The following is a 16050-nucleotide window of genomic DNA, read 5'->3' on the forward strand; positions in this document are numbered from 1 at the left end:
TTGTAAGTACCTTTTATTACTCAGTATTCAAAATACTAGTCCTTTGTCAGATATATGTATTATTAATATTTTCTCCAGGTCTGTAGCTTGCCTTTTCATTTCCTTGATAATACTTCTTAATAAGCAGCAATTTTGAATTTTGATGAAATCCATGTTATCAATTTTCTTTTCTTTTAAGATTAACACTTTTTGCCTCCGTGCTAGGAAATCTTTGCCTTAAAATAAATCATGAATATATTCTCCCATGTTTACTTCTGGAAGGGTTATAGTTTTAGCTTCTGTGTTTAGGTTAATGCCTTATATTTTATTTAATTTTTGTGTATGTGTGATGTAGAGGCTGTGTGTCATTGTTTCCCCATATGCATTCTTTGCTATTTTCCATCTTGTTCTGGAACACGGAATACTCTGTTATTCCATTACTTAATCTATTATTGCACTGTTATTCATTCATTTTTACCTCTATATTTTCCATTTCTTTTCCTCTGTAGACTGATCTGGATACTTTCTTCTTAATCATTATTCCATTCAATAATCCCCTCTTCAGTGAAGTCTCTCACCTGCTGAGTTTTAACTTTTTAATTATTATTATTGTTTTTATTTCTGGAAGTTTTATTTGGTTCTTATCAAATCTGACTGCTCTCCTCTCTTTTATTTTTCAAGTTTCCCTTTGATTTCTTAAATATATTAAATGTGGTTATTTATATTCTGTATCTGATAATTCAAAGAAATTAAGTCTACTTATTTAGTTTGCTGTTTATTTTTTCTGCTGGTTTTCAGCCAGAGTGTCTTACGTCTTTTTGTGTTTTATAATTTTTTTCCAACTCTGGGCAGGCCCTGGACTTTATCTGCTATGCTCGGCACATAATGCAATCTTTAAAGCAGAAGTCCAAAGGTTCACCAAAGCCATTAGGGCAAAGGCCAGCCTTGGCACTAGACTATTTCTTGGTATGCTTGTCTTCACATTGATGTCCTTATTGTCCTATGAGTTTAGTGATCAATTTAAAAGTAGTTGTAAACATACTTTCTCAGCCGGCTGCGGTGGCTCACACCTGTAATTCCAACATTTTAAGAGGCTACAGCAGGAGGATTGCTTGAGCCCAGGAGTTTGAGACCAGCCTGGGCAACACAGCCAGACTTTGTCTTCACAAAAATAAACAAAAATTATCTGAGTGTGGTGGTGCATACCTGTAGTCCCAGCTACTTGGGAAGCTGAGGTGGGAGAATCGCTTGAACCAGGGAGGCAGAGGTTGCAGTGAGCCGAGACCAAGCCATTGCACTCCAGCCTGGGTGACAGAGTGAGACTCCATCTCAAAAAAAAAAAAAAGAAATATATATATATTCTTTAAGTCTTTCAGAAATAATTATTGTGAATGTTTTCTCACAGTGAGAAATTAATTTTCTTAATGTCTTTTTATTAGCAGAACAATTTAATTTTGATGAAGTACAGTTTATCCATTTTAATTTTATAGCTAGTGTGTTATTTTTTTCTAAGTTTATTTTCTAAATTTATGTGGCTTTATTGAACTACAGTTGAGTTTTGTATATTGAGCTTTTATCTGCAGACTTTGCTAAATGTACTTCTGACTTGTCTGTAGATGATTTTGGGTTTTGTATATACACAAGCAGGTCATCTGCAAATAATAACAGTTGTTATTTTGTTCAATCCTTATGCTCTTCATTTCTTATTCTTTCTTCCACAGGCTAGACATTTAGTATGCTGTGCATTGGAAGTAATGATAGCAAATATCTTTCTCTTGTTCTCAGTCTCAGAAGAGAAGTGCTCGGTATTTCATCATTTAGTATGATGTTTGCTATAGGTTTTTAGTGGGTACTCTATCAGGTTAAAAAAATTTCCTTCTATCTCTAGGTTTGTAAGACTTTTAATCTTGAATGGATGTTTAATTTTATCAAATACTCTGCATTTGTTGACAAGATTGTACATTATTTCACCTTTATCCTTCTAATGCGATGATTGATTTTGAAATGCTAAATTCCTGCTGTGTTCTGGGATAAACTCAAGTTTTGTATATTGTCATTTTAATAAATCATTGGATTATATTTGCTAATATTTTGTTCAAGAATTTGGGATCCAAATTCATGAGAAAGATTGGCCTATTATTTTCTGTTCGTGTAATGCCGTTGTCAGAACAAAACAAATTGATCTCATAAAACAAGTTGGGAATTGTTCTCTCTTTTTGATTCTTTACAGAAATTGTTTTAAAGATTCATGTTATTTCTTCCTTAAATAATTGAAAATTTTATTCTTCAAGCCATTTGTTTAACCTCACTTTTTAAAATGGGGGCAGCTCTTTAATGATTGGTTCTGTTAAACTTTTTCAATAAACTTTTCCATTTGATCTAAAATCTTAAAATTTTGGCATAAAGTTGTTCAGAACCCTTCCTAATCATTGTTTGCTATAGGATCCTTGGTGATATCTCCTCTTTTCTTATTGGTAATTTGTATCCTCCTCTTTTTTTTTCTTAATCTATATTGTTAGGGCTTTATCAGTTTTTTTAGTGTATTCAAAGAACCAACTCTTTATTGTTCACTTCTCAATTTCATTGATTTCTCCTCTTCATTTTTTCAGTCCTTCTACTTTCTTTAGGTTTGATTTGTTATGATTTTTCTAGATCTTAACAGGGATGCTCAGAGTATTGATATTCAACCTTTCTTCTTTTATAATACATGCATTTAAGACAATACATTTTCCTCTAAAATTGACTCAATCTTCAGCCCATATGTTTTTACATATTTTGTTTTTAACACTTGATTGAAAATATTTTAGAATTTACATTTTTATTTCTTTTTTGATCCATGGGCTATTTAGCAATGCGTTGATTGATATTCAAACGTTAGGGAATTTTCTAGGTCTCTTTTTGTTGTTGATTTCTTGTTTAATTCTACCAGTGACAGAAAGCAAGTTCTATACGATTTCAGGCCTTGAAATTAGTTGAGACTTACATTACGACCCAAAATGTGTTCCATATTGGTAAATATTCCCTGTACACTTGAAGAGGGTTCACCTTCCATAAATGTCAATTCTGCCAAATTTATTAATAATGATGCCGTTCAGTCTATATCTTTACTAATCATTTGTCTCCTTGTTTTATCAGTTATTGGAAGATGTCATTAAAATCCACAACTACAATTTAGGTGTTCCTGTTTTTTGGTGCTAACAATTTTCATTTTATATATTTTGAGGTCATGATACTTGATGTAGGATTATTATAACTTCCTGTTGAATTAACCATTTTGTCATTGTAAAATGTCTCAATCTTTAGTAAGATTTATAACACTAAAGTCTACTTGATCTGATATTTATACAACATAGAAGACCATTGTGTTATTGGTACTGATAGTGGATGAAACTGAAGAAACTTATGCCTGCTAATAAATATGGTCAGTGATACATTTTTTTTTCTGTCTGGATCTCCATATCTTTGTTGATTTTGCGTACATCTTATATCTTATATCCTTGTTGATTTTGCTTATGTTAGTTGCTGAAACTAAGTATCAGAATAAATGTGGCCTTAGAATTACATTTGGGTCACTGTATCACAAGATTTTAAATCAGGAGTTTGGAAAAGAATGAAGCATAGTCAACCCTGTTACTCTTATTAAAATAATTAATTGTTGGTAAACATAGTGAATACATTATCTTTAAAATGATTGTTTATTTCATCTTTATCTCATTCTTTCAAACATTTGGGGGTATTTTAAATACATTTGACACATGAGCAATCTAGCATATGGGTATAATTTATAAATAAACAATTCTACATATGTTGGGATGTAATTTCAAAAAATGCTATTTGGTTGGGTTTTGAGTTCAGCTAATTTAGAGTGCTTATAGATCAATAGAATCAGTGCTTATAGATCAATAGAATCAAAACTTGAGTGACGACTTCAGTGATAACCTCATCCAACCCTTAGATTTTACAGATAAACTGAAGCCCTAAGGAATTAAGTGGCTCACCCAAGGTCACAGAACTAATCAGAAGACCAAATAGAAGCCCAGTCAGAAGCGGGACTCAGCTCTTAACTCCTGGGCAGTGTTCTTTCTTCCATATGACTATATGTGCATTTTTGCTCTCTTGATCTGCTGCCTTTGAAATGCAGCTGCATTTTCCCAGCCTCCCTGGATCTCAATTTTACTTTTATACAAGTATTTGGAATGATACCTATGCTTACATATATACTGCTGTGCTAAAGGAAAGATGGGATGAACCACAATAAATATTTGTGTATTAAAATTTAATCATTCAGCTGGGCGTGGTGGCTCATGCCTGTAATCGGGAGGCCGAGGCAGGCGGATCACAAGGTCAGAAGATTAAGACCATCTTGGCAAACATGGTGAAACCCTTGTATTTTTAGTCTGTACTAAAAATACAAAAATTAGCTGGGTGTGATGGCACATGCCTGTAATCCCAGCTACTTGGGAGGCTGAGGCAGGAGAATAGCTTGAACCAGGGAGTTGGAGGTTGCAGTGAGGCAAGATCGTGCCACTACACTCCAGCCTGGTGACAGAGCTAGACTCCGTCTCAAAAAAAAAAAAAAAAAAAAAAATTAACCATTCATAGAATAGTTGGTTTCTACCCCCTGAGGTTCTGATGTCACCTTTGGTGAATGAATAAAGTCATACTCTGAAGATTGCAGAGGTAAACTGTCTTACAGAATTTTTCCTTACATGAAATGGACTGCTGCTAAGAATATGCTTTCAATCTTTATTGTGGGTTATTAGTGACCAGAATCCATAACCTTCCATTAGTGAAAAATGCTAATAACTGCCTAAACACAATTAATCATGAAGCTTTTCCAAGCAGCCACGATCATTGGCTTTTCATTTCATCAAATAAGCATCTGATTGAACTTTCTGCAGCTGTTTGAAATATGAATTTATTTGGGGAAGGAAATTTAACATGGGCTCTTGATGAGTCTTTTCCTTGTAATTCCTAAAACAATGTTCCAGAAGAAGCAGCATTGACACTCCTCAGCAGGAAGTACTCAATCACGTTCCTAACGGTGGCATTTGTTCCTTCCATTTCTGGCCCTCCACTGGATATATTCTTGATTAAATGAAGCTAGGAGATTTCTTTGCTTTCTCTGACAACCAGAGTTTGAACCAGTGCTTGAGCAATTAAGGAGGTTGAGTATAAAGTTTTAGCAGTATCTAATATTTTACCCATTAATGTTTTCCTGAACCAGAATTCTCCCCTCCTTTCTCTTTTCCTCTTTCTCCCTGTGTGTGCCTGCATATAGTAAAATCAAGTTTGTTTAAGCAGCTGATTTTACCTGAGAAATGATTTAGTTATCTTTTTTATTATAGAATTGAGAAAGAACTGATGCAAGGTGATACCTTTTATAAACTCATCCCTCCAGAAGAGATTAAAAATACAGTTACCCAAGGTTACATTGATAACAAAACCAAGCCAAAACCAAATCCAAAACTGAACAAATAAGTGGAAATATCATTTGACTCTGAAGAGACAAACAAATGGTTAACTGTTTAAGTTTTGCACTTTTCAACTAGTCTTGATAAACTAAATATAATCACAGGGTTCAAGGAGATACTGCTATTCAGAACAGCAGTTCAAAAAAGACATTTGAACAAAATTTAAAAAAAGAAAAAGAAAAAAGACATTTTTATGGAAACTTTGGTTACTAGAATGAGTACCAGAAATAGTAGTGTAGGGGGTTTCTTCTTCGCCGCCTGGCGAGGTTGCTCTTCTCACCTTAGAAGTGACATTAACCATTGGCATACTCAGGAAATAGAGATGATGCATGTATTCAGCATTTTTAAAAGTGTTATGTCTCTTACTAAAGAGGAGATACTTTAGGAGTCAGAAGTTGGCAAGTAACCTTTTTCCCCAAAGGTGTGATGATGTGTTATTATTAAATATACACACAGTCATAATATTAGTGCTTCACACGGCAGCTTTATAGTAATTTACATATTTTACTCTAGTAAACTTTCTAAAACTATAAAGAATTTTTCTTCTTTTCCTCATAAAAGCCAGTAGAGGCATACCGAAATATAATATAGTCAGTAATTGAGTGTGATGTTGCTACTTTGCAGTTAAAACTGCTAAATAATGTTTATCTGAATCTATTAATATCTGTGCAAACTTACCGACATCAACTTTGTTTCAATGGTGGGATTATTGTTAATTATAAATGTGTGCTCTTATAACTAGAAAATCTAGCCAAACATAGGTCATGTAAAAGAAGCAAATGTTTTAACATGGCTTTAGAAGCAATGGAAACATTACTTGACCTTGTTTTCTTTGTTTCTTACTCCATAGCTTAGGATAGGGAGTAGCAGAAGTTAAGACACTCAGAGTGTCAGGGATTTAAATGTTTAGGGAAGTGAGATAAGGTTTCCATAAGTTCATAGCAAGTGAAGATTTGCAAATTACCAGGTGTTAGTATTTAAAGGGACATTTCTTTAACTCCCTTCATTTTAGTGATAAGTAAACTGAAGCCCAGAGACGTTAAATGACTTTACAGCTCACTAAAGCTGGAATTTGAACCCAGGTCTTCGGGACCCCCTGAGACCAGTACACTTTCTGCATCTCACACTGCCTTCTGTGCAGATTGAGAATACCGGTTTTGGCATTACCACCGACAATCAGCAATGTGTATCTACATGTTTAAATCTTTAAAACAACACTGAATGAAAAAAGCAAGTTGGAGAATTGTATGTACAGTATGATACCATTTATTGTTACATAAGTGTTGCTTAAGTTTCCCGAACAAAGAGCACTTTCAAAGAGTTTGGTTCAGCAATGCCCTACCATAGTGAATTTGACCCTGTTGTGACCAAGTGATGAAAAACTTTCCATCAACTTGTTAGTTCCCTGGAAAATCTGTGGTTCCACTCATATATTTAATTTAGTGTCCTCGGTTGTCTGAGAGTATTGAAACCACAGTATGAAGTATATGTGTATATAACTATATACACAGTATGAAGTATATGTGTATATAGTTAGCTTCACATTCATTTTTGTAAAATTAGTTTTGTTCATATTTGTTTTTACATGATTGATGGTAGCAAAACTAGCAAGAGATAAATGAGACCTTCCACAAATATATCTGTACTGGGATGTAATAAAAGATTGTTCCTAAACCCATCTATGATGACTGCAGCATGCAACTCCACAAACCAAAAAGGTACCAGTGCGGTAACAGGTCCTCCAAGGACACAAAAAACGCTAATGTTGAGGAACAGCTTCCCCATCCATTCCTGGAGGCATGACACCACTTCCATCCTGTCAGTCTTCAAAGTAGCTAAGGGTTGGGGAGCCTTTTTAAGATTGTCTCTATAAAAGTAAGTATTATAAAAACCAAGTACTTCAACAGCTTTGGAGATAAGAGAAGAGTTATTGCTTCCTTCACTTTGTGGAGCTGATGAGTTTTGGAAGATAGTGATGAAAAAAATCAATATTAGATGATTCTTGAAAAAAATAATAACTTTTGCTATATTTCTAGGAAGGAAGACTTTTGTAGTGAGCAGCTCAAATTAATAACATTAGTCTCTCTGACCCCTAGGTTGCGTGAAATAAGCCCTTGGATCTTTTATTCCCTTTGATTAATTTTTTAAACAATTACATATTTCAGATACACACAAAAGCACAGAGAATAATATAATCAACACCTGTTATATTTAACACATCTCAACCTTTTGCCATACACATTTCTTTCTAGAGGTTTTATTTATTTATTTATTTATTTTTGGATAACCAAACTGATTACAGACCTGAAGCCACTTTGTTACCCTTTTCTGATCTGATTCCCCTATCTTGCTCCTCAGAGGAGCTTTACTGGGTGCATTTTAATGCTATTGCTACATATTTACTTATCCATAAACAATATATAATATTGTCTTGAGCAGTTTTAAAGTTCACATAAATGGTATCATACTGTACATACAATTCTCCAACTTGCTTTTTTCATTCAATGTTGTTTTAAATATTTAAACAAGTAGATACACATTGCTTTGATTCATTTCAATGAATGTGCCACATTCCAGTATGTGAAAATTGAAAATGTAACTTCTTTGCTATTACAAACACTGCTGCATTGAGCAGCTTTGTATAGTGTCTTCTTGGGCAGCTGTGTGAGATTTTCCTTTAGGATAAATACCTACAAGTGCAATTGCTGGGGTATAGGGCAAAATTATCCCAAGTTTTACGGGATACTAGATTGGCTTGTCAAGTTGTTGTGGCAATTTATACTTTCATCAGAAGTACACAAAAATTCTTTTTCCACGTTCTTGTCAATATATTGCTAAAAGGATATCAAAAACATCCATAATTAAGAATATTCCAACTAAAGTAACAATGAGTTTTCACTTATCAGATTGTTACATTTCACTCAAAGAAAGTTTAAAAGTTGACAAGAGTGCATACCTTTTTTTGGAAAGGATGTACACAAAAATATTGACAGTTCTTACCTCTAAAAATCAGACCTGGAGTTAGGTGAAGGTGAGAAATATATTTTTTAGTTTTGTTGTATTTGCTTTTATAGTACTTGAAATTTCAACTCTCTATATGGTTTTTAAATAAAAATTTTAAAGTCAAATGCCTAGGTGCTTACTTCTTCTTTCTTTGGGGAAAGTTTTTTCTGCATCCAAATTTATTGAGCCTAAAGAACATTTAAAATGTATAAAGAGTTGTTGATTTCCTGAATGACTGGTTCATACAATAGTGAATGCAGCAGAAATGTTTGCTAAAAAATAAGATGCAAATAATGATGCTTTAAAACTTTAGCAACATAAGTCAACAAAACATTCATGGTATTACAATATTTATTTTTTCTATATGATGTCAGAGTAATGTACCTGCTGTGACATTGCAGAGATCAAATCAAATATAGTTTGTAGGTTTGTGTCTTCTCGAAGGCTCACTTATGTACTTAGAATCAAGGTAATTGGTGCATCCTGAATAAAGTCAGGGGCTTAAATTGCTATACTGAATAAAGATATTCCTAATATTTTAAAATATTTAATTTTAAATACAATTTTTGTCTATTTTTGTTTTCTTTTTATGTAGCCACTATCCAGACATGTCAGGGGTGTGTGTGTGTGTGTGTGTGTGTGTGTGTGTGTGTGTGTGTCTTTTGTTTTAATTGCTGTTTAGGGATGTGGTTTCTTTTAAATAGTCAGTTTTCTATTTTTGAAGTTACTGAATTTTCCCTTCTGATCTGTGTTCTCAAATGGACTTAAATTCTCTCATGTTGAGCAGCTCTTCTTAAGTATACTTGGTACAAGCATTTTAAGAATGACAAATCAAGCTCATGCATGAGCTAAAGATGAGGCATAGAGTAAAATTCTATAACTCGATTGTCCTCCTGGTCAGGCTGTAGGATTGAAAGCTATTTACAAAGAAGAAAAAGTTTTGGAGTGCCCACAACAACAATGCGTATTTTATATATTTATTGCAATGACCAGGCAAGATAGCTTGATTTTTCTCTAACTGCACCAAGCATAGTATTTGTTTTCTGATTGTATCTCATCTCTGGACTGATGGGGGTACAGTGGAAAGAATGAAATCTTGATGCTTATACTATTTTGCCTAACTTCATCTTGAAAAAAAGATAGCCTAGGCGTGTCATTTTAGAATAAATCTTGAAGTGTGTTTGTACTTTGTTAATTCCTAGGTGAAAAAGTGTTTGTATCTCTCTATGGAGCTGCCATAGACATGAATATAAGGCTGGATAAGAATTCCTTGACCATCGAGAAAACCTACATATCTCTGGCCAATCAGCGAACTATAACCATTCACAACCGCAGTAATATCATTGCCCATTTCCTGTGGAAGGTATTTGCTACCCAGCAAGAAGAGGACAGAGAAAAGTATAGGTCTGTAACAAAAATCACCTATATGCAGTAATTTGAAAGGGGGGGGTGAATGTAAAACTAAGTTATTATGAAAAATCAGTGAATTTTGTGCTAATTTTTAGCCAACTCAACCAATGTCACATTTTTCTAACTTGGTTCTGGTGTAAGATCCTCTTTTGAAGCTGCTCATCTGAACAACCTGAGCTGAGCTATGTGGAACAGAATGTCCATCCTGAGTTAATGTAACCTGGTTATAGTTTAGAAGTAATGGAATGCCTAGATTTTGAAGACCAAACCTATCATTCTTCACTATTCTTTCAAAACAAGTCTCCCTGTCTTTATTAAATACTTTTCATAACCCTAACCAAGTTGATCAGCTTTTTCTTTTTTTTTTTTTTTTTTTTTTTTGTAAGAGGGAAAAGCATCTAGTATTTCAACATTAAGTATGGTATCATCTGTGTGTTTTTTTTTTTTTTTTGAGACGGAGTCTCGCACTGTCGCCCAGGCTGGTATGCAGTAGTGCGATCTTAGCTCACTACAACCTCCGCCTCCTAGGTTCAAGCAATTCTCCTGCCTTAGCCTCCTGAGTAGCTAGGATTACAGGCTCCCACCACCATGCCCGGCTAATTTTTTGTATTTTTAGTAGGGACATGGGGTTTCAATATGTTGGCCAGGCTGGTCTCAAAGTCCTTGACCTCATGATCGCCTGCCTTGGTCTCCCAAAGTGTTGGGATTACAAGTGTGAGCCACCGCGCCCAGCCAGGTTGATCAGCTTTCATAAAGAGTTCCTAAAAATAATCTATTTTGGATTGGCATCAATGCGGAATTTTTTTCAGTGAAAAGATACTTCTAGAAAATATGAAGATTGAGGAAAAAGAAGGGCTTAGATATAATGGCTTTTATATTCTTGGTTTTAGTAGCATTGCTCAGTCCCTGCAAACTATATAATTTAATAATGATTTCTTTTTGGTATCTTTAATATTATTATGGTTTTTAAAATGGCACTTCAGGCAGTGGAGAAAATTAATAAAATGTAAAACCAAACTGTTGTAGCTAATCTCATCACTGTTAAATTTTGAAGATTTCTTTTTACTGAATCCATGCTTGCCTCTTTTAAGCTCCATTTTCATTTTTATCTCCTTCCAGCCTCCCTGAATTAACACTTTTGCTGCTTTCATTGGAATTTATTTCAGCCTTTTTTATTTGCCTTTCCATTTTCATTAAAGATTAGCCTTGGAAGCTTCAAAGCTTTGTTTAAAACCAAGTTCATATGTGATAAAAATAAAAGTCTTAGGTCCGTGGAAACCAGGAAGAACCCCCCCCAGTGTGCAGTACCTAATTGAATCAGAAGCCACGACAATGACAGGACACAGTGGACCAGAAGCTTTGTCATTCAGACAATGAGCTTTAATCACTGAATCACTACTGTGCCATTTTTTAAAAAATGAGGAAAGAAAAACCACTTATGCCTAAAATCTTCCTCTGGCCTTATGGCATAGAAATATCTGTGGTTTTAAAAGGCACAAGGAAAAGGATCTGCTACTGCTTCCTTTGCCCTGCCTGGTTCCCTGGCTCACATGTGCTCACCAGCGATCAAAATGGCCCAACATACTTGAAGGGAAAGTGGGAAAGGAGATCAAGTAAAGAAAGTCAAACAGCAAAGTAGTGTTTCAGTATCATTCTTGTCCTATGGGCATAAGCCTTTGTGGAGAGTGAGTACACATTTTAAGAAGGAAAGCCAGCTTTAATTTCAGCCATGTCTGTGTGTTTGGCTATATGGATAGTATGTGATTGATGCCATGCCAATACCAAAAAGTATGTAAGGTTAATTTCAGCACTTAAACTCTAGAAAAATTAAAACCAATGGTTATCAGAGATGCTTAACTATAGGGAATATAATTCAGCCCCAGTGGATGGACATTGATTTTCATTTTTTTGCCACTTCACCTGACACATCCCTCTCTCTTTAATATTGATATTGTCTTTTATTCTTCCCTTTCTCTTGCATCATTTTCTTTTACTATCTCCCTTGCTCTTTCTATTATTTCTCCTGGCAACTTCTTTGTAACAAGGGGAAAAATATAGGATAGCAATTTTATAACCATGATTGGAAGCCTTTATCATCTAGAATCATGACCGTCTTTTAACCAATAGACTTGAAAAGCAGCTTCACATAAATAAGAATATCACCACTTTCACTCTGGGTGACATACAGGCCCAGAACTCCTGTTTCTCCAAACTGTATTGCTTTATCTCTGTAAAGAGTCTACGATGTGCTGCCCCTTCTCTTCCTCCCACCTCTCTCCTGAGTGCCAGGAGCTCAGCCAAGAGGGAAAAAGGACACCAATCATGCTGATCTCTTGTCGCACCAGGGTGGCGCTTCTTGCTCTTCTCTCTATTGTTCCTCGATACAGCCCCAAGCATAATAGTAAGAAAGCAAACAACTTTCCTATTATAAGCCATGAATTCTTGTCCTTGAGGTAACTGTGATAAAATGCCCAACCTCTTGGAAAGGAAGGCAAGTACAGACAAGTTTGCCCTTTACTAAACATTAAACTCCTGTCTTCTGGACAGGGCAGTGGTGCTCTTGCTGTGAGTGTAGGCCCCTCCTCCTCCATGTCACAAATTCTCAGATTGTGTCCCAGGCCACACATCAGGGGTCAATAAAGCAGAGTCTTCTTTGGTAACTTGCTTATGGGCAGAGGTCCGCCCATCCCTGAAAAGCAGCAGCGAGATCTTTAGCGAATGGGGTGAATCCTCTCTTGAGCACCCCAGCAAGGCCTACAGAGCTGAATCAGACATTACCCTCTAGATGTCTGACTCTCTTGCTCATGATGGGGTGCACCTTCTTCCTTTGTTCCCCCTCCTTCAGCAACCTCTATGGTTAAAAGGTTTAACTTCTGTGTAAACTTTCAGGTCAGATTCAAGAGCCTGCCCACTGTTTTCCTGGCATTTTAACATGGCTTAAAGCGTGTCCTGTGGCATTCATCTCCAGGGGCTGAACGTTGCTCAAAGGTGGCTTCAACAATGCTGATAGCTCTAACAGATACACTCAAGTCCCATTCTAGCCATCAAGGTTTCTTGCCCTCTTGTGGCAAACACTTGGATATCTCTTCTTCCAGTGGGGGAATTTCAGCCCCAGGAATCCCTATGTTTCCAGCAGTTTACTGTTTGGCCTTCCTCCACACCCACCTCAAAGTATCGCTAAAAACTTTAGGACACGTGTCCAGGTTTGGGGATAGAAGGTTGTTTCCATGCTACACTCTTGGGCAATGACGCTCCTCCCCCTAGAAAGAAGTTCTGTGCTTTAAAAATGTTTTCTTTTCTTTTCTTTTTTTTTTTAACTGGAGAATCAGATGTATAGGGACCTCTAAAAGATCACCTTTTTGTTCTTTCTCTTGATGTTTTCCTGGGACTTGCAGAGAAATTAATCTCTTCAGAAATGGAGGCTGCATTCATCCCTCCTTGCTTCCTCAACCTTGTCCTGAGGGATTTTAAAACATTCTGCAAGATTCTTTCATACTCATTCTTATCACGTTCACTGTATTTGGAGACCTGGCATGGGCTTTAAGGATTTTTGCTCCCCATTTCCCCAGCAAGGTCACAGCCATTTTCTCAATAGCAGCTGGCTCTAATTCTAGATTTGCTCTGTACAAGAGCTCCTACAATTCTGAATGCAGCCCCCCAGGGTGGTCAGCATGGGTTTATTCTATAATATGCAGATGTAGGAAATGACACGTTTCCTTAGATAAATCAGTTTTAATTGGGCTTTGAGCCTACCACCTGAATCATAATAAACTGAATCTTAGTTATGGTTAGAGGCCCCTTTCCTTCCCTATGGTTTATACAAAAATCTGAAGATTTACATGGTACTGCCAAACAGGGAGAGGATCTCTAGTTCTTTATTTGTAACATCCATCACAGAGTTGCTAACTGTTCAGAGTCACATGGTTCGTTTTCCGTTTGAAGGTGGATGGCTCCATTTGTTCCAGGCCAAGTGTGGACATGGGAGTATTTCTTCCAGCTCTCAAGACCATGGCTCTTAGTTTTTAATCCTCTCAGCCTTCAGTTAGCATCTCTTTTGGGTGGTGAAGGAAGCAGGTTACAGGCCTTGAGTACCTGAAGATGAGGGACTATTACTCATTCAACCCTGCTTCACCAGAGACACACATCTTCCCCATTGACTATTAAAGGTGCTGGTAGCTACTAGACCATTTGTAAAATGGGTTAAGTCCGTGGTTTTATTGAAGAGAGGGCTGGCCTGCTGTTATGCTATCTGATGAGAGGTCTCCTCATCTATAAAAGAGAACAAGCTCTGAGTGCAAGAAACCATGACGATCAGCGGGACAAGATGGCAGAACACTAGGACTGAGATCTATGGAAGCCCTTGTTGGAGCCAGGCTCCCTGAAGGTGTGGCTATACACCTCCTCCTCGACTCTCAGTCCTGGCTCCAATTCTCCATCAGAGGGCAAAGAGGAAGAACCCAGGACCCACTTTCTTCCCTTTGCCTTCTACTGGCTCTTACCAATTTGGAGTTTCAACAGCATGGGAGAAGAGCAGCATTTTGGAATTTGTTTTGTTCTCTTTGCTTTCTGCTGCGGGGATTGCATTTCTCATACTCCTCAGTTCATGGAGCATTATCATCCTCATCCTTGGTCCACACAAAGAATTTTATTTATTCTCTTACATCCCCACACCCTACTCCTGTTAATTCCCCCAAAGATACCATTCTAATATGTTAATGTATCTATCTTTTTATGTGAATCTGTTCTTTCAAAATGTATATTGTCTCGGGGGAGAGACAGAGAGAAGTCATATTTTGTATTCCATTTTCTCCTTTTTCTCACAAGGCTGTGTGCTTAAGATCCATTCATGTTGCTATGTGTACATCTAATCCATTGCCTCCACCTTCTGCAGACCAGACCACATTGTGCCACCCCCACATTTCACCTGTGCATTCTTCCAGAGGTGGCATCCACAGGCTCGTGCCGATGCAGGCATGTTAGGCAAACAGGTGAAAATCTTAGTGCCTCAGCCTGAGAATTAATTAACATTTAATTTCTTAAATGACTTGTCTTCTGGTTTAAAAAGAAATACATTGCACACTAATACAATTTAGAAAATATTAAGACAAGCACAAAGATGAGGGCAAAAATCCATTCTAATCCTTCCAACTAGGGAAACCACAGTCAATATTTTGGTATGTCTAAATCTGTTTTTTTCCCCTAATAAGTATATATTTTTCTTTTGCTTTTTTATTACAAAAGTGGGATTATTGTATGTGTTACATTTTGCCAATTTGTTTTTCACCTTAAAATATTTCAGACATTTGAAAATGACGTTAAGTATTCTATTTAATACCACTTTACTAGCTGCTTGTTGTTCCCTGATATTCCCTGGATTCCTGGGGGGCAGTGTGCATATTGGTTAGCACCAGGGGATTCAAGCCTCCAAAGACCTGCAGTTCAGGCTATCTTTCGGCTACATGATCTGGGACAAGTTACATAACCTTTCTAAGCCTCAGTTTCATCATCTATATAGTGGGAATGATGATCCTAATGCTAATGACCCTTCTGGTAGTTATGAGTATTAAATTATATGATGCATGTGAAAAGTTTGACAAGTGCCCAATAAATGTAATGTTTATGATTCTCATTTTTGTTCAACCAGTGCTTCATTATCTTACATCAAATTTACCCACTTGATCTGGTATCATTCCAGCACTTTAATGGACATCTTTGTAGATGTGTCTTTGTTTATATCCATGATTGTTTTTAAGGATCTGTTCCTGCAAGTGGAATTTTTTGGTTTCTAATATAATCTGTAAGTTTTCCAGATCAGTATCAGATAACAAAATATCAAATAAAAAAGAAATGGACTCCTTTTTTTCTGCAAACTGAGCTGTCTTTAATTTGCACTGCTGTGCCCAGCAGTGTGGAAGGAATACTGCCAGTCACCTTGGACACTGCCTCCTACCTGGCAATAAAAATCAAGCACAAGATGCTTTCTTCCTTGGAACCAGAACACACTGAGCCCATTTCTTTGACTTCTTTTTGCAGTGTGACCAAAGCACCCTGAACACATACGTTATTTAAAAAGAGTTATTTGACAATACTGACAAGAGTTGGAACTGGGACAGGAATTCAGTGATCCTGGGCTCCCACTCAGCACTTACGTTGCAAAATAATTTGTCTCTCACCCCTGGTAATA

The 16050-nt window shown here is 36.4% G+C and overlaps 1 protein-coding gene across 2 annotated transcripts in view; it reads left to right on the forward strand.

The window, feature by feature from the left end:
* HYDIN (HYDIN, axonemal central pair apparatus protein) overlaps nucleotides 1–16050 on the forward strand; it is a 423190-nt gene that overhangs the window by 78793 nt on the left and 328347 nt on the right. For both annotated transcript variants that reach the window (XM_011976766.1, XM_011976767.1), the window contains one exon: nucleotides 9659–9860. In XM_011976766.1, coding sequence (XP_011832156.1) covers nucleotides 9659–9860 — 202 coding nt within the window. The remainder of the gene's footprint in view (nucleotides 1–9658; nucleotides 9861–16050) is intronic.

The sequence above is a fragment of the Mandrillus leucophaeus genome, unplaced genomic scaffold (genome assembly GCF_000951045.1).
Source record: "Mandrillus leucophaeus isolate KB7577 unplaced genomic scaffold, Mleu.le_1.0 Scaffold17, whole genome shotgun sequence".
NCBI lineage: Eukaryota > Metazoa > Chordata > Mammalia > Primates > Cercopithecidae > Mandrillus > Mandrillus leucophaeus.